Source organism: Balaenoptera musculus, chromosome 14 (genome assembly GCF_009873245.2).
Source record: "Balaenoptera musculus isolate JJ_BM4_2016_0621 chromosome 14, mBalMus1.pri.v3, whole genome shotgun sequence".
In the NCBI taxonomy this organism is placed as follows: domain Eukaryota; kingdom Metazoa; phylum Chordata; class Mammalia; order Artiodactyla; family Balaenopteridae; genus Balaenoptera; species Balaenoptera musculus.
Window position 1 is genome coordinate 62,503,080 of NC_045798.1, and position 19,598 is coordinate 62,522,677.

The window sequence follows — 19,598 nt, forward strand, 5'->3', positions numbered from 1 at the left end:
AAATCAAGATTCAAAACAGTCTTAACAGGGAAGAAGCTCAAACCCAACAAGATAAAAGACATCATAAACTATACATGCCCTGGTCTGAAATATTTAAGTTGACTTGCTATACCTTCCCAGGTTGCCAGAAAGATAACATCATTGTATTTCTTCTGTCTGATTTCATCCTCACCCTTTCCAAGGGCTCAAATAGAAAGTCAAACCACCAAAAGCTGTGTTCTCTAAAACACTGCACTAATGTTATTTTCAGGAATATGTTGATACATAGCACAGGATATCAGAAAATGTCACCATTACAAAAAAAAAGGCAACACAGTGAGACTCACATCCATGGTTTTCTTGAATTGTAAGCCCTTTTGTTTATGGGCAGCATCCATTATAAGCTCCGTCTGTGGAGAGAGAACAGGCACTATTAATAATCAAAACCAATTGTTAACACCAGCTTATCTTGAGGGCCGAGTGTTCAACGTGGCTTATCTCAATTAGTCCTCACACAACCCAGAGGGTAGATGTGCTATTTATTATTACTCCTATTTCACAGATAAGGAGACTGCAGCACAGAAAAGCTGAACAATTTGCCCACCTTTGAACCTGGGTGGCCACCAGCCACTATTGAGAATCACTGATCATCTTAGAGTATTCTCATCAGTAAATCTGGAATCAAGGAACTTAGGTTTCAAAAAGGGATTTTAAAACTTTGTTAAAGCACCATTTATATTTTAAAAGGGGTCTTTATTCTGTAAGCCTATGTCAGCACAGTTAAAGACTCAGAAACATTCACTTCTGTGGCATCTGTCAATGGCACATCCTTCACCAGCAAGGAGCCCAAGCAGTATGAAGGGAAGAAATGCTTGTGGGACAGCTAAAAGAAGCTGTTCCCCTACTCTTTACCCCATCTAATCCAGGAAAGGTAAGCTACTCTTCAAGTTCACTTGGGAGCAACTTCTTTGCTGTGGCTGTGATGTTAATACTTTTATTAGTCAAAATAATGGAGCTAATAATAACAATGTAGCTCTCAGACATAATAGTAGCTCCCATTTATTAAGCACTATTACGTGCTAAGCAGCTTTCATGCATCACAACAACTGTGAGTACTCATCCCCATTTTCTTGACAGTAAACTGAGATGGATTAACTCACCCAAGGTAATACTCTCAACAAGTAGCAGAGTTGGGATTTGGGCACAGCCAGACTCCTGTGCCCTTGTTCCTAATCATTATTCAAAACTATCATTATCCTTATGATAGCTCTTTAAAACCAAATGGGTATATAAAAGGCCAAGAAACCCAATAATTCAAAATGAGCTATGGCATTGCTCTTGTACAAAATTATATAATGCAAAATAATGTTGAAAAATGATACTAAAATATTTCTCTTTCTTCTGGAAAACTAAGTTTTTGTCTGTTACCATAGCACACAAACATGGATGGATTTTCAAGATACCTGGATGGAAGGTTTGGGATGGTCTCACTTCAAATATGAACTTTGTGGACCGCACGAAACTCCCTTGGGGGAGCCCCAAGGGACCCTCAGGGAACAGAACAGCCATCTTCCAGCCCAGCTGAAATTGAGGGACCAGGAGGTAGCTAATGGTCCCAAGGAGGCTCCAAGGACATGGAGAACAGACAGGGCTCCAACGTGACCCGACCGGGAAAGACTCATGGGCAGCTCCCTGCCATCAAAGACAGGGAGCTGTGTGGCTCACGTGAGCATCTATGTGCCTCTGCCAGGAGGGGCAGGGTTTATTCATAATAGTAAACCCTGATTTTCCCAGGCTCCACAGAGCAGATCAATTAGCAATGTCGGTCCATCCGTGGTCCTTTCTAGTCTGAATATACACACTGCCATTCTTCCAGTTCAGCAGCCGCTATTAATTTATAGTTTATGGCCCAAGCCAGGCCTCCTTATCTCCAAGTTCTACGTAACACCTGCTTCAAGCACCTCTCGCGTGTCTACAAAGTTCTACTTCATACCATTCTTCTCTCTGCCTTCAAAGATTCCTGGCACTTGTATGTCGGCAGGATCTTAGAGAGCAGCAGTCCAGCTCTCATCTGACAGGTATGATCCCCAGGGCCCATGGGGTGATATTGCTCAAGGCCACTCAGTGGCATCCAGTCCAGCTCTGTCTGCTATACCACCTTGATTTAAGTCTCCTAATGTCCATACTCACTTGTAGGGTGGCCTATTCATAGTGACCCCAGAAAGTCACGAGTTCTCTTTCAGGACTCCTTTTTTTTTTTTTTTTGACCGCACCATGCAGCACGTGGGATCTTAGTTTCCCAACCAGGGATCGAACCCGTGTCCCCTGCAGTGGAAGTGCAGAGTCTTAACCACTGGACTGCCAGGGAAGTCCCCTCTTTCAGGACTCCTTGGGGAAGTTTTTCTTCTAGGACTCATTCTTTCTGCTTAGACCAACTCCAGTAGAAATTTGATTATGTTTTGTTATCAATAACACAAAATAGTGCAAAAACACAATCCTCTATGCTATCAAGTGGGGAGAAGCAAGAGGGAGGGGAAAAGGAAGAAGTTATTTATAAATGACCCAAGTGACCCTGCAGTAAATTACTGACAGAGCTGCTAAGTGGTCTGTTTGTCTGTCTACATACATTCGGACTGTACTCTGAAAACTGGAAGTGACAACCTGCCATGACCAAAGAGGTTCCCTTTGGAGACTGCTCTCGACATAGGCAGAACATTCTGCTGTGATCGTCCCTATCTTAATATGGGCACCAAAGGAGAGAATGACTGACCACATGCTGCCTTTGTCAGGCATGACGTTCTGGGCTGGGACGGAACTCCAGCACCTAAAATGTCAAGCCTCCTGAGAGTGGCTCTGAAGATCCCTCCCTGCCTGCCAACCTCCAGGGGTGAGAGACTCCTCTCACTCTGCCCTCACCCACACTGCCTTTCACTCTGCTGGCTTTAGCTTCAAGGTCGCTGCCTCCAGAAGGCCTCCCCGGACCTATAAATTAGGTTACGTGTCCCCGCTGCATGTTCAGCTGGCACCTTCTCTTCCCTACCTTTTAAGGCTCGTCACACTTTGTCATGATTACTGTCACGTCAGTCTCTCTAGCCATGCTCTGTGCTGTGGGGGAGAGATAGTCATGGCCGCATTGGTTACCACCCTCAGAAAACAGTAGTTCTGTAAATGAGTTCACCAAAACTTCTACCAGCCATTCCATCTGCACCTCCCCCATCCCAGTTTGCTAAAAGAAACTAACTGATGGATTTCCTGGAAATGGCTTAATTTCCAAGAAGTGAGAGACCGGCGCATGCAGGGTTTGGCCAGTGAAAACGAGAAGTTAACACTAACACATTTTCTCCAAAAGTTTGCTTTTTTTTAAAAAAAGGTATCAATACAGAAGTGGAACAACCCAGAGTTCATTGTGACACAAGTAATTACAAATTTATTAATGAACTTCGGACTCTGCAAAGAAAGCTCAGAAGGTGTTTTCCTGCTCTTGAGAGCACACAAAATAGGGAATTTGGATGACAGTGGTGGAATGAGCCCAGGCGCCTCTATTGCTTAAGAGAATTCAGAACAGTTCTTCTAGCTGCGAGAACTTGGTCTTTGTAACCTGCTAGGAGGGGAAGTTTCAGAAGCCTTGCAAAATTAACAAAACTCTCCCTGAAATAACTAAGGCAACCGAGGGCACTTGAGAATGTGAGGAAATGACCCTCTTCTCCTCTTAGGGGAAATCATGTGTGCACAGACTCTGGTTGTCTAAGGAATTTTGCTTCTGAAAAATTGTAAATCCTTTGGAGAGGCAGGCAGGGCTGGCAATGTCAGCCAAAAAGAGTTTGACCATCCAATAGATGGGTGTAATATACATAATATTTCTGCTCTGAAAAGTACTTTAGGTCAGATGCACCCCCTCAAACCTCATACATGAAGCTTGAGTTTGTGTGAAAACACCTGGCATAGTGTTCCTTAATTGTTGGTTTCTACCCTTCCTTCCTATAAGAGGCACAGCAGTAAAAATGACAATATATGTAAGGCAGTCAAGCTCTTAAGATACTGCCACCCACTCTGAATGCCAAGTGGCCACCAAGGAAGCTGGAATTAGACTCTGATTTAGAACCACAGGCAAAGTTGCTGAGATTGAAGTAGGGGTAGAGCCAGCTGTTTACTGAATACACACTGCAGGCTTCCAGACAGTAAAGGGCCAAGATGAAGAAAGATGTCCAAAAAGTCCATGCAGAGCTGTCTGAAGAGACCTGGGTGGGAATATTCGGATGCCAAATAGGGAAGAGCTTATCCCCCACGTGAAGTTCATTCCAACCCTGGAGACCAGATGTTAAAAAAAGTTCTGGGGACTTCCCTGGCGGTCCAGAGGTTAAGACTCTGTGCTTCTGGTGTGGCCAACAAATTTAATTAATTAATTAATTAAATGTAAAAGTTCTGGAAGGGCCCTATCTGGCTGCCAGGCCAACCTGAATGTACAAGTCTTTTAGGAACAAAACAGAAGGAAGTCAGAACAGTGGTCTAGTCTAAGGAACACTAATATAAATCTGGACTTCTTTTCTTGATGCCTATAACTTCCCAAATATTTACCAGTTTTATTAACTCTTGTTCACTCCCATCTCCTTCCATATAATTGGCCAGAATAAATCCTATCAATGAAAAAGAGCCTGTAAACATCTGCTTTGAGGCCAAAAAGACTTGAATTTCCCAGGGCCTCAGCTTCCCTATTTGTAAAATAGGGCGGTTGGACGACATTATGGTCTCCAGGGAGAACATGGGTCCCCTCCACTTCTTATCCTCCCCTTACTGCCTTGTCCAGGAGGAGGAGTGTGGTCTGAGAACCTACCACCTTGGTAGCACATGCTAGACCCTTATGAAGACAGAGGGGTTCCCCTTTCCAGTCATAGTTTTAACAGTGGCAGCAGATATAAAAAGAAGAGGAAAGCAGGCTGGATCCCCGACTCTTACAGCAATTAAAAAAGAACTGCCCTAACGTGCAAATGGGCACAGAGGCATCACCCTCTAGACTGAGTGCCCGTATGGTTCCCAGTAAATAATCTCATAGGTTAAAAGAAGAGTGTGGGTGCTTGAGGGTAGGAAATGGGTCAAGGAGTTTAATGAACAAACAAGCCTGGAATTTTCTGCTGGAAGAATGGCAACATCTTAACACATACGTAAACCCAACCTTTTTTCGCTGTAACTTTTGCTTTTCCCTGAATTCTTCCATCTTCCTGGCCTCTTCTCTTAGAGTCTGTGCAAGCTGAATGTGACTTTGTGCCACATTGTCTACTTCTGCAAAAAGAATTTAAAAAAATAAACAAGATCTACATATGTCTGAATTCAAACCAAAGAAACTATACAAAAAGTTAAAATACATACAAAATGCTAGGGCAAGTGGTAAAGTTAACCTGCTTCACTTGGTCACCAACATTTATTGAGCCCCTCCGTGTGCCCAGCATTACCCTGGCCACCAAGACCAAGCTGGCAAACCTTTAGCTTAGCTGCCTACCACTAACTGCTACTAACCTAGTGTATGCCCAGGGCCAGGGAGAAGCTCATGGAGCTCGCATGCTAGTACACATTACTAAACCCACTACAATTTCAAATTCGATTCTATTTCTCATCACATGACTCTAAGGTTCTTTCCATCTCTAACATCTCATGAGCCCGTAAGAAATTTATCTCTGGATAGAAAGATTATTGGTGTTTTTCCCTTTATTTTCTTTGTAATAAGCATGGCTTACTTTTTTAATAGAAAAACCGAAATGCTTATCTTTCTTGTTCTAAGAAAACAAATTGAAGATGGCATTAAAGCTAGAAAGACTGACAGATCTGACCTAAGAAAAAATTTTAAACTTGTGTGTGTGTCAAATAACCTTGAACAAGGTTAGAAGGTACATGACAAACTGGAAAAAATATTTGCAATTTATGTAACAAAGAGCTTTCACAAATCAAAATAAATATATATATTCTAGTATTTTTAAAATGGTTAAAGAACATGAAATTTTAAAAAAGATAGGCCAGATAGCCAGTAAACATTTGAAAATGTATTCAGCCTTAAAACTACTGAAAAAACACAAAGCTTTAAAACCCTGAAAACTATCACTTTTTACCTTTCAGTTCGGCAAAATTTTTAAAGTGTAAAAATTCTTGGTATTGGCAAGCATGGGGGAAAACAGCACTGTTGGTGGGGAAAAAACCAGTATCACCTTTCTGGGGGAAATGTGGCATTTTGTAGAATAAAAAAATTTTAAATGTAAGAGTGAGACAGATCTGCATGAACTGAAATGGAAAGATGTCTAGAACCACTCAACTAGCTACAGAAACATGTTAAGCACATACTGTGCCACATTAAAGTCCTTAGTTTGGAAGCATGAAGAACAGAAGGACTTAAAGTCCTAAATTCTGAGTAACAGGCCCAGGGAATACTAGAACTGGACAGGACCCCTGGAAGATCAGTGCCAGGGCCTCACCCTGAGTTTCCAGTGTGAAAACCACTGCCCTAAGTAAGTCAAATGTACATCATCACGTGCAAGTGTGGACGGTTCTCCAGCTCATTTCAACTCTGAAGGGCTATTCCTCACCTTAGGAGTTGCTCTAATTTTTTTTTTTTCACCCAGTATGAGATTGCTGTTCAAATTAAAACCCACCTTTGATGATAGACACAGAGCTTGCCAAGGACAGCAAATACATTTTTAAAGAATCACTTACGTAGCTTGAAGACGTCAAGGGCCCGCTTCAGGGTGCTTAAAAAAAAAGCACATATATAATTTCAGTTCTGGAAATTGGCTGTATAACCTTATTATAATGCCATTGTATGTTTCTCCCAGCCCACATCTTAACTGATAGCCTATGGTCTGATCTTTGCCTGGGAGCTTGAGAAGACAAAAAAGATCAAGACTTCTTCAGTCCAGTTTCCCCTCTCTTACCCTTTCAGTCCCAGGCACGAGCATCATAAATGCTTCACTGCCCATCTGGGTGGAGCCAGATGCCAAAATTCTTTATGCTTCATTTCCCCCAACAATAATAGGGGAGTTATGGTCCCTTTCTCATAAGAATACCAGTCATTCTTTAAAGTATGGTAATTAGAAATATGAATACAAGCCAATAAAGGAAGGATTCAAACTGTGGCTCCTGATCACCTCCTTTTTCATCCATTCTTCAGTCATCACATACTTACTGCACATAAACTATGGGCCAGACATTGCATCAGATGTTGGTGATTCAACAGTTCAAGACAGATATTTTCCCAGACTTAAGAGTCTTAACAGAGGAGACAGACATTAAACACATTGATTTAGTGTTCTATCGCTGATGAACAAACTACCACAAATTTAGCAGCTTAAAACAAGACACATTTCTTACCTCACAGTTTCTGTGGAGAAGACCATAACTCATTTTTCATACCTTCTCTCAGTCTCCCCCCTCCTCTCCCTCATAACCCATGGCTCCTCCTCCCTTCTAGCTCACCCTTGCCCATGGTTTTAGTTCACCCCCATCCTACACTTCCTTAATAAGCCTCCTTTTGAGGTGAAGTGGCCCTGGGGATTTTCTTGCTCACTGCCGCCTTCATGGAAGCATATCTCACTGGGCTCACTCCAGCCACTCAAGAAGGAATGGGACTTAGAGAAGTCATGGTCCCCCAGCCCCTAGCCACAACAGCATGGGATCGTGGATCATATTCTATATGTATATATGTAGATGGCAAGTTCTACTATTTTGCAAACTAATAACCCTTGTATCTTCCAGCTGGCCCCTTCTTTTAGCTGCACCTCATTTTTCTCACTCTGTTTATTTGTCCCAAAACAAAGCGTTCTTATTTCTCCCTGCCTTTTCTCACATAAACATTCCCAGTTATTACAAACACACTGAGCAGAAAAACATAACTGCACAGTCTCCATACACTTTATCCATCTTATGATACAATTTTTCAGGGAATGCAATGCACTAGAAAAGTGTCCATATCCAAACAAATGCACAAGTGGCCCAGAAGGATGAATGAGCCCCACTGGAGAGCAGACTTATGACTGGAATTAGTGAGACAGAAAGATGGCTATGGCTGCAGACACAACTGGAAGTCTTCCCCATAGTGAGGTGTGGAGTTGGAAAGTGACTTAGAGATAAAGTCTGTTCAGGGTCTAAAATTTTTCTCCCACCCTAAGTGACTGCCTAAAACGCCACTAAAATAGCAGCCCCAAACTCCCTTTAGTTTGTCATCAGCTTTGTTGTCCCACACCATCACTTTATCGCCGTTTCCCATGTCCAAAACGTGGCGACAATCTGAGGATAGAATCTGAACCTTGGGGATGGTGTTCTCGCAACGTTCTTGCCCTCTTCTCCCTGGTGTTCTCCTTAACTGTGGGAAAAGAAAATATTCTGCCACCTTTTAATAAGCACTTTGGCCTTAAACCCTAACGGGGCCTATCAGAAAGCTGAAGTCTCTCAAAGTGGTCGATGAGGTGAAAAAATCCTATTTAGTCCCCGGATAAACAAAGTCGCGCACTCTCATCTAGCGCACCTTACTAAAGATCATCCTGGCGGTGACAAAAACAGAAGTACCTGAATGGCCTTTCACTTCCACCTTGGAAACACAGTCCCCAGGTCTCATATCCTGTTGCACCTTCCTCTCTGAGGAATTCTTAGAAGGAAAACTGACGGGCTTTCGTCACAGAAGAGAATGGCGCTATAGTCTCTTAATGAATTTACCAAGTTTAAGTGAAATGTGCAAGAAATATCACCTTGGATCAGACTCATTCTGCCAAATATATTTTTCAAGAAGTACTATGTGAGAGAATATGGCTATTTTCCATCACATCACCTAAAATTTTTTTGGATATCTTCCCAAATGGCTTATGCTTCTTCATGAATAAACAAGTTTTTGGATCAACTGACCCACTAATCTTCCTTGAAAGTATCTAAACCCTCCTTGAATGACAGTGAAACCTACCTAATACTATGCAGTTCTGACCTCGAACATAGAAATGTTTTACATATTCAAAAAAAAAACTAAACCAAGCAGGAAAAGAAAATAATCCTTAAAATTTAAAACAAACAAACTTAACTATATATAAAACTTGTTTACATAATCACACAGAGAAAATAGTATTTTACATGACCTTAGAACACAGTGTTCTTAGTGGGACATAAGGTCAAGAAGAACTGCAAAAAGAACTGCTAAGAAATGTTAAGTTTCATTCAGAAGTTTTATTGTTAGTAGCAGTATTAATATTATTTTGAAACATTTTACTATATATTGCCATATAAAGCAAATAATTCTGCTAATATTGTCAGGAACCAAGATTTTTCAGTGCAAGAGGAAATAAATATGAAATGAAAGAAGTTAAGTGAACTGTAAAGTTAAGTAGAATTGGAAATATCAATATGAACTCAGGCTTTTAAAATCTGTCCCCTGAAAGAGCCTAGAAACAGTGACATCTCTGTGACAATGACCAACACTAGAACTCAGAGTTTCATCTCTAAATATGATTAATCATGAAAGGAGAACTTGGAGAAATATTTGGAAAAATAGCTGACTCCAGGTTTAAATTCACCAAAAAACTACATTAAGAAAATATGACAAGTATGAATAATTGTTAAATCTGAGTGATGGATTCACAGCCATTCATTACGTTTGTCTTTTTACTTTTCAGTGTGTTTTAAATTTTTTCATTTAAAACATCAAAAATATATAGAATATAATCAACAAACAAATTCTCCCTGTACTAATGTCCTATGTCTGAGGGTAACAAGTTTTTAAGGTTTATGTAACTGTTAATATTTTAAATATCTCCCAATGTTTTCCTCCTCCACAATAATCCAGTACTTTGTAGTCTGGGATGAGTGAGTGTGTGTGTGTGTGTGTGTGTCTTAGGATCAAGAGAAGAGAAGGGGAAGGGCAATGTCTTGTCTGCTCCCAGTACTACCTCTGAGGGGACACAGACCTCAGGGGGTCTCTGCAGCTGTCTACAGCACAGCCAAAGCAGTGTGCATGTCAGCATGAGGTGTGATTACATCTGCAGAGATCTTCAAAGGTCTGCCTAAACAATTTCCCCCAAGTCTCCCTCAGTATGCTATGTTAGAGAAGGAATTTAGAAATTTCCATGTGAGTAGGACTGGCTACGTAATTTGTGAGGCCCACTGCAAAATGAAAATGTAGGACCCCTTGTTTATAAATCACTAAGAATTTCAAATAGTGACAGCAAAGAGCATTAAACCAGTTATGAAGCCTACCTATGTGTGAGATCCTATATGACTGCCCACGAAGCCAGCCCTGTATACGAGGGAGTGTGATCCTAAAGTAGGCACCATGTCTGGCCATCTCTGTATCCTCAGAGTATTCAATGAATGATGGAAGAATAAATAATTGTGGTAGAGAAATCTCACACTGGTGGTGAGAACTATGAAATAGTGCAAAGAGAGTCTCTTGTAGCTATCACAAACTATGGGTGTGTTTTATACACACACACACACATACACATATATATATACATAGAAATAAAACAAGAATACCCTCTCTATTAAACTTCTAGCATAAAATTATGTATAATTCTACCTATAAAAAGTATACATAGGAAAGGTCTTCAAGGAAAATTTAGAAAATATTAATAATGGGTTATGGCTTCATAATTCATTTTAGCTTTCTTTCTATTTTTCTATATATTTTTCACAACTGGAAATAAAAAAAAAATTAAAAATTTTTTTCACCCAACACACTTCACCCTACTGGCCAGCTCTGCCTGCTGAAGTGACGGGGGCTCCTGAGTGGTACCAGCCAACCTAGAAACCAGAAAGAAATGTGGCACCTACTTGGTCTCAGACTGTCCGCATGGCTTCTTCCTAGAGAGGCTGAGCAGATCTTTGCCATATTTCTCTTCAATTGATGCCCTAAAAGGAACATAAAAGAGGGTTATGAGTCCTTCTCAGGGCTGATTCTTATTTCAGACACATGGCACTTCCCTTGAAGGCAAAACTGTATCCTTGACAGTAGAAGCTCAGATAGGACACAATTCTCTAAAATGTGAAACTCCCCTCTACAGAACCGAGAAGAACTGTAAAAGAACAGTGGCCTTCATCTCTAAGGTGTTCTTCTCCAGCAAAAAGTCTCTAGCTTGAATATTAAAGCCAAACCAAGCATGGCCCCTTGACCAATACTGGCTAGCACATTACAGAATAATTTTCAAAACTATGATCCATAATTTATATAAATAATCTATATAAATCTATATAGATATAAAATATATCTTTTTTAAGTGGAGTAAAAGATATTTCCACGAAATGCTGCAATCCTAAGGCCCACCCCTCCCATCTTCTCTAAGAGTATCCTTTAACCAACCTATAGAGTTCCTCATTCATAGTCAATTCAAATACACAGCTAAACCATACCAAAGAGAGGGGAATTTCAGAATATAAACCCTGCAGTTGGCATGTCTCACAAGAACATCTGCTTGTTACTCGGTGTGGCACAGGTCTGTCTAAAGCACAAAACATCGCCCACTTCCCCCCTTCCCCTAGCCTCATGGTCCTTCGTCACCATCTCCACTTTGTGTCCCAGCCCCAGCTTTATCTAAACCATACTATCAGGTTATGGGCCTTTTAGCTCATCTACCCCACTTTCTTCAAATTAAAAAAAAAAAAAGTATATTATGAATACATTCTCACTGCAAAAGATTAACACAACACAAAGTCATATGGAATAAAACACAAAAAGTCCCCCTTCACGCTACCCCCCAATCCCACTCCTCTCCCCAGAGGGAGCCACTGCTAAGCTTGGTATGTACTTTTCCAGTCCTTTTTCTGCATTTACATACCTATATCTCACAAATACACAACTTTTTATGGTTACATAATTGAGATCATTCTATTATTTGCTGTTCTGTTTTTCACCTAGTAATAAATACATCGTATAGATCTTTCCTTATCAGTACATGCTAACCACCATGTTCATAATATGGAGTTTTCCACAGTTCAGCGTCACCCTATTTGTTTTTTCACTACTGCCAAATAAAGCTACATGAACATCTTCAGACAGATATTCATGGGCATCTCTGAGAATGTTTCTCTAGGCTAGGACTTCTGAGAAAGTGGATTTACTAGATCAGAGGAATATGTGTTTTAAATTTTGGAAAACAGTGCCAAATCACCCTCCAAAAAAAGCCTTCTCAATTTATATTCCCACCAAAAGTGTGTAAGAGTCCCATTCCCAGAAACCCTCCCCCACACTGGATATTATAATTCCTTTTTAATTATCACCAGTCTTTAGTGACAGAGGTTAAAAAAAACTCTCATGTTAATTTGCTCTTCCTTGATTTCTAGTGTGATTATGCATTTTATATATTTATTGGACATTTGTATATATTCTTCTATGAGTTATCTACTCATATCATCCCAATTTTTTAACTGTTTTGCCTTTTTCCTATTATTCTGTAAAAGTTCTTTATTTTGAATATCAATACTTATTCTTACATGTTATAAAGTTTCTCCCACTCTCATCTGTCCTTTCTAAATAATGACCTTATCCATTTTAAAATGATACATGCTCATTATTCAAAAATAAGGAAAAAGAAAAATACATAGAAGAAAGCAACAAACTGTCCAAAATTCCACCAACTAAAATTAATTAGTATTAACACCAGGTGATGATTGTAATGGACATTCCTTTATGCAGATATGCAGGCAGGAAGGATGGACAGGCAGGCATGAGTAATTTTAAAAGAATGAGACTATATTCTACATGCTATTTAAAAATAAAGTATTAAGCCTGATTTTATTTAAATTTCACAGAAGAAAAGAAAACTGAAAGGAAGCTGAAGGAATTGCTGAATTTCAAGTAATTGTTTCTTTGCCACGGGAAAAATTAATTCCTAAAATATCCTTCTAAAGCTAAAAAGGAGTTTATGAAAATAATTAAGGGGATTGAGACATTAAAATATTTTAATGACCTATTTCAGCTTTAGACAATTTCAGATGTTTGACAGCCCGCCCGTGAAAGGATGAGATGATTAGCACTATCGTACCTCCACCTCCTCCTTGATAATGTTTACATTATTTTTACTTCATTTGTGTCTATAACACACGCTGTTCTCCAATCATAATTCCCCCAGTTGTTTAGTCTTAACTATTTATTAAAATGGATGTGATGCTCACCACCAGTCCTATTACCATAGCTTTTCCATCCCTAAGATTTGTATCTTGGTTCATTTCTTCACTTTGTGATCTTCTGGCTGAATTTCATCACTTTGTGATCTTTTGCCAAAATGGCTCAGAAGGGAGGGCATCAGTATTTCCTGAGTTCTTTCATATTTGAAACCATTTACCTGTGGCCTTCATATTTGAAATTATTATTTTTTACTTTTTATTGAAGTACAGTTGTTACCATACCAGGTTGTGTTACTTTCAGGCGTACAGCAAAGTGATTCAGTTATACATATACATATATCTATATATGTTATTTTTCAGATTCTTTTCCATTACAGGTTATTACAAGATATCGAATATAGTTCCCGGTGCTATACAGTAGGTACTTGTTTATCTATTTTATATATAGTAGTGTATATCTGTTAACCTCACACACCTAATTTATCCTCCCCCCACCTTTCTCCTTTGGTAACCATAAGGTTGTTTTCTATGTCTGTGAGTCTGTTTCTGTTTTGTAAATAAGTTTATTTTTATCTTTTCTAGATTCCACCTGTAAGTGTTATCTTAGGATATTTGTCTTTCTGTGTCTTACTTCACTTAGTATGATAATCTCTAGATTGATCCATGTTGCCACAAATGGCATTACTTCATTCTTTTCTACGACTGAGTAGTGTTCCATTGTATATATGTACCACAGGTTCTTTATCCATTCATCTGTTGATGGACATTTAGGTTGCTTCCATGTCTTGGCTATTGTAAATAGTGCTGCAATGAACCCTGGGGTGCACGTATCTTTTCAAATTAGAGTTTTCGTCTCTTCCAGATATATGCTCCAGAATGGGATTGCTGGATCATACGGTAACTCTATTTTTAGTTTTTTGAGGAACCCCCATACTGTTCTCCACAGAGGCTGCACCAATTTACATCCTTACCAACAGTGTAGGAGGGTTCCCTTTACACCACACCCTCTCCAACATTTATTATTTGTAGACTTTTTGATGACGGTGTGGCCTTTATATCTGAATGACAACCTTGCTGGTGTAATGAATGTTCTTAAACTTTCCCTCAGAACTCTGCTGAACTTGTTCCATTGGCTTCTGTCATTGAAGAGAAACTCGAGGCCATCCGGATTCCCTGCTGCCCATTCCTGTTTCAAAAACTTGGTTCATTTCCTTCCTAGATACTTGAACTATTCTTTCTTTAACTAAATAACTTAACCAGGATGAATGTTAATGTTGATTCTTAAATAATCATAATCAATATTGATTACTGTGTATCAATGTTTCCTGGTTTATAGTGTGTGCCCTTCAGATCTATTTAGTTCTTCTACATTCCATGAAATTTTTCCTGGATTCTCTCTCTGAATACTTTTATTATTCCCTTTTGGTAAATTTTCTACTTGGGATCAGTTACCCAGAGTTTGGAGTGGCTTTGTCTATCTGTTCTTGAGTTTGGGGCCCTGGTTCTTTTGCTCTTTTTGACTTCATATCTTCCTTGCTCCCTCTCTCCCTTCTTCTCTCCCTCCTTTTTCTTTTGGCTGAGGTAATTTGCATGGCTGTTGCGTCATTTGGGTTCATCCTGCTCCTGGTACTGTGGGCAACCCTATCTACTTGCTCTGAAACCATGCGCGTGAATTCTCTTTTATGCCCTTCTGATCTTATACATTAACTTCCCCTCACTACCACAGCTTGAGCAAGAATCCTGTGTTTTCTTGGGCTTCTACTCTTGGATTCTATTTCTAAATTTTTGCCCACTCCTGATAATGTAAAGTGAAACACACCTGAAACTGACTCTAGTTGTAAGAAAGGATGCATTTTAACTCCCTAGAAACTATTTCTACCTTTCAGAATCTCTATTCACCATATCTATATAAAAATTATGATACCCTACAATGAACATTTATTATTTTTACACGTAAAAAGAAACTAAGGCTATTTTCTTTAAAATAAATATGTATAATGTACATGTATTTTATCCTTTCAGGATTATATCCATTAAGATTTCTTTAACAAAAAAAAGATTTCTTGATAATCTTTTGTGGTTTCTGGTAACAGAATTTACTCAATCCCTTTCTTCTAACACTAAGGCACCATGAATCTGAACTCACCACAGGTAGCACCTGATCCTCATGGAGAGTCCTAGACTCTGACAAGTACAGTCCGCCCTCCACAACCTCGGGTTCTGCAACTGCAGATTCCACATCCACAGATTCAACCAACTGAGGATGAAAAATATTTGGGGGAAAAAATTCCAGAAAGTTCCAAAAAGCAAAACTTGAATTTGCCTATGCTGGCAACTATCTGCATAGCATTTACATTGTATTAGGTACTATAAGTAACCTAGAGATGATTTAAAGTATACAGGAGGATATGCGTAGGTTATATGCAAATAGTACGCCATTTTTTTTCCATTAATTAATTTATTTTGGCTGTGCTGGGTCTTCCTTGCAACACGTGGGCTCTTCGTTGTGGCGTGTGGGCTTCTCCAGTTGTGGTGCACGGGCTTCTCCAGTTGTGGTGCACAGGCTTCTCTAGTTGTGGTGTGGGAGCTCTAGAGCGCATGGGCTCAGTAGTTGCGGTGCGTGGGCTTAGTTGCGGTATGTGGGATCTTAGTTCCCTGACAAGGGATCGACCCCGGGCCCCCTGCATTGGGAGCATGGAGTCTTACCCACTGGACCACCAGGGAAGTCCAGTAAGCCATTTTATACAGGACTCGAGCATCTGTGGATCCTGGGGTTCCTGGAACCAATCCCCTATGGATACTGAAGGATGACTTAATGAGTTCCAGCAGGCACAGTGGTGTGCTCTTTGGAGAAAAGAAGGAGTTTTGATAAAGGTGAAACTACAACCTCCTCCTCATGAAATCAGGGGAACAACCACAAGATTAAGAGGGTGTTTCCTCAGCAAATGGGAAGCAGTGGAGTCCAGGGGCCTGTAGCCAATGAAGGAATCACTAGGACTTTGCAAAAATCACCCCTGAATAAGTAGGCTTTAACCTAGATCACCGTTCTACCACCGATCCAAATTTTCCCTGTTATCTGCTCATCAATTTGTCATTATTGAACATCCACTATGTGCCAGGCATCACATTAGGAGAACACAGAGGTGACTGAAATATGAGGCCTGCCTAGAGGAGCTCATGGGTGAGGGACGGGGGGAATGTAAACCAATACTTTCATTTGAATATGAGGCCTATGTAACAAGGGCCATAATGAAAATGTACAAAATAGTATAGGTAACAGAAGAGGGAATACCACTGTAAGCACCCAGTTGGCTACACTTTCCTCACAAGCCCTCCTTGAAAACTCCAGCTCACTTTTTCTCCTCCCTGTTCAAATTCCCAGACCAGGAATAATCCATGTGCCATTTCCCCTTCACTGACCCACTGCAAATATTGTCAGATTTGGCCTTTTCCATAAATCTTGAAAGAAACCTAAGGATGGCCCTCAACCCAGTGTTCCTGGCAGCCCCAAAGCAGAGGAAATCATTCTGCTTTAAAACCTGACACTTTAATAAATTTTTACCATATACACCAATCACAGTACCAAGACTGAATTATAAATTCCTTGAGAAGAACCACATTGTTAGATCCAGAGGGAATCTTACAAAACACCTAATATAACCCCTCCATTTTATACAGGAGGAAACTGACAATGAGAAAGGTCTTGATTTATATCACCACTGGCTTCTGAGGAAGCCTCGATTTGAAGACTTAGCTACTCACCTTCCATCCCAGTCTCTACTTCCCTTATAGGTCTCGGCTTCCACCCCATTCTGTTGGGTACCTGTTATGGGTTGAATTGTGTCCGCCCACAAGGCCCCAAATATACTAAAGTCCTAAACCCCAGTATCTCAGAATATGACTTTATTTGGAAATTGGGTTATCGTAGATATAATTAGTTGAGGTTACACTGAATTAGGATGGACCCTTAACCCAATATGAAGATGACAGGAAGACACAGGAGAAGAATGCCATGTGACGACAGAAGAAGAGATTGGAGTTAGAGGCTGCAAACCAAGGAACACCAAGTATTGCCAGCAAAACTAGAAGCTAAGAAAATGACATAGAACAGGGACTTCCCTGGTGGCACAGTGGTTAAGACTCCACGCTCACAATGCAGGGGGCCCGGGTTCCATCCCTGGTCAGGGAACTAGATCCCACATGCATGCTGCAATCAAGAGTTCGCATGTCACAACTAAGGAGCCCGCGTGCTGCAACTAAAGGATCCCGTCTGCTGCAACTAAGGAGCCCACGTGCCGCAACTAAGGAGCTGATGAGCTGCAGCTCAGGAGGCTGCCTGCTGCAACTAAGACCCGGCACAACCAAATAAATAAATAAATAAATATTTTTTTTAAAAAAACAACAAAAAAACATAGAACAGACTCTCTCCTAAAGCCTTCATGAGAGCATGATCCTGCAGATCTTGATTTTGGACTTCTGGCCTTGAGAACTATGAGAGAATAAATTTCTGTTGTCTTAAGCCACCCAGTTTGTGGCAATTTGCTACGGCAGCCCTAGGAAACTCATATAGCACATAATGGTTTGGCTATAACTTGACCACAAGGTGATAATGTCTAAGGGAATCAGTCACTCCTACCTGGCAATCTGTCATTCTTAAGCCCATCCTGACAGACAGCTGACCCACAATGAGGATCCCAGAAGGAGAGCTGTAACCAGGATAGGTTGACTTCTCCCTAAAAAAGAACAATGGGAGTACAGGAGCTTGTGGAAAGAGCCCAGAGTCCCAAAGCACTGGGGCTGGGGATCCCCCAGTCCATAGTTATAATTTCAGACCTAAAGGGGTCCCACAAGCACACTTCCCTCCTCCCTACTCAGGATCATGTTGCAACACACAGTTAAGAGGGCTGATCTGACCACCAAGTTCCTGGAGAAGCCTCCTTTCAAAGAATATACCTAGTGTTCTAAGGAGACCACTAAATAAAGTAGAAAAACCGTTAGACATGGGATTAATAGAAGTCCTGGCTCTACTACTTACTGCTTTCATAATCCTGGACAAGTCATATAAACTCCCACTGAACCTCAGTTTTCTCATCTGTAAAATGGAGCTGATGATATATTCTCTACATAACTTCTAGGCTTAATATAACAATATTAGTAATGGGTACCATTTACCCACCACTTATTGTGTACCAGGTACCGTACTCAGTATACTGAAGTGATTAACAGCACAGATTCCAGAGGTCAACTTTCCTAGGTTTGAAACCAGATCTATCCCTGATTACCTGTCTGATTTTAGGTAAGTTATATAACTTGTCTGAACCTCAGTTTCTTCACTTGTAAAATAAGGATGATAAAACTTGCCATACAGGGTTATTTTGAGAATTAAATGAGATAATATATGCAAATTAGATGTTAGCTTATATCTAGCAAGCTTTCAGTAAATGGCAGCTATTAACATAATCTCATTTAGTCACACTTGGCCACCCTCTGGGTGGCCAAAATTATCCTCATTTTTATATTTATCTCCCGCTCATACCAGGAGCTCAGTATGTAATGCCTGGCCTCACCTAGGGTTCTAGGGGCAGGAGAGTCCATGGGCTTGGGCTACCAGTGATAAGATAGGATCATTTTAATTGTTAACCAGTGGATGATCTCAGGCTGGAGCGCTACGTAGAATGCTTCTTTTAAAGAAAAAAAAAAAGGAAAAGGAGGAAGAGAAGGAAATTTGACCTGGACTTTGAAGGATGGGGAGGATTCACCTAGGAGTCGCAGAAAAAGGAGCACATTCCAGGTGGGGAAATAATGGAGTAAAGATGTGGAGGCAGAGACATCCGAAGCACGCTCATTAATAAACCTGTCCGCCTGGACAGGTAGAGTGGGTATGATGAGTGAGAATACGAAACAGAGAGAAAAGGGAGGGAGAGAAACCTCCATGCTGGGAGCAAGCCCTGCCTCCTGGAAAGTCACCTGCTCTTCTGCCCACAGTTGATGAGTCATCAACACAGAGTCTGTGTGAGATGCCATGTCTCTGGAGCTGTTCTAGATTCTTTTTAGGTTCCCGTGGTAAATTACTTATCCAATCTCATTTTAAAAGCTACATTTTCAAAAAAAAAAAAAATCTAAAAAAAATAAATAAAAGCTACATTTTCATGCAAAGAAAATGGAAATAATAATACCTTATGTAGTTGGTGTGTGTCAAAGGAGACTATTTCAAAGGGACGTGTAAACCTCAACATTACTGTAATAAAGATCAATAAAGATAATAAATATCGTGAGACAAAGCTCCCAGCACGGCACACAGCAAGTGCTCAATATGTGGCTGCTACTGCGTAGCCGTTCAGAGGTTGGCTGTGGTTGTCATCATCTATGTCATCACTGATAGATGGTAAACTAGGCAAATTCACAGTTTACTGATAGTTTGTTTGTTACTCTGTTTTGTTATTTACTTGCTGTGTTATATAGTAAGTCATCCAGGACTTACTGGGGACTGGTCAGCTACAGAGCACACACTGAGACACAGCCCCTGGATCAGCAATGCA

The 19,598-nt window shown here is 40.4% G+C and overlaps 1 protein-coding gene across 1 annotated transcript in view; it reads right to left on the reverse strand.

Annotated features, from left to right (window-relative positions):
• The window catches only part of PSTPIP2 (proline-serine-threonine phosphatase interacting protein 2), a 93,965-nt gene that overhangs the window by 20,514 nt on the left and 53,853 nt on the right, over positions 1-19,598 (reverse strand). Inside the window, exons 3-6 of the mRNA XM_036874979.1 lie at positions 10,771-10,848; positions 6,676-6,710; positions 5,150-5,256; positions 327-389 (exon numbers count right to left, since the gene is read on the reverse strand). Coding sequence (XP_036730874.1) covers positions 327-389; positions 5,150-5,256; positions 6,676-6,710; positions 10,771-10,848 — 283 coding nt within the window. The remainder of the gene's footprint in view (positions 1-326; positions 390-5,149; positions 5,257-6,675; positions 6,711-10,770; positions 10,849-19,598) is intronic.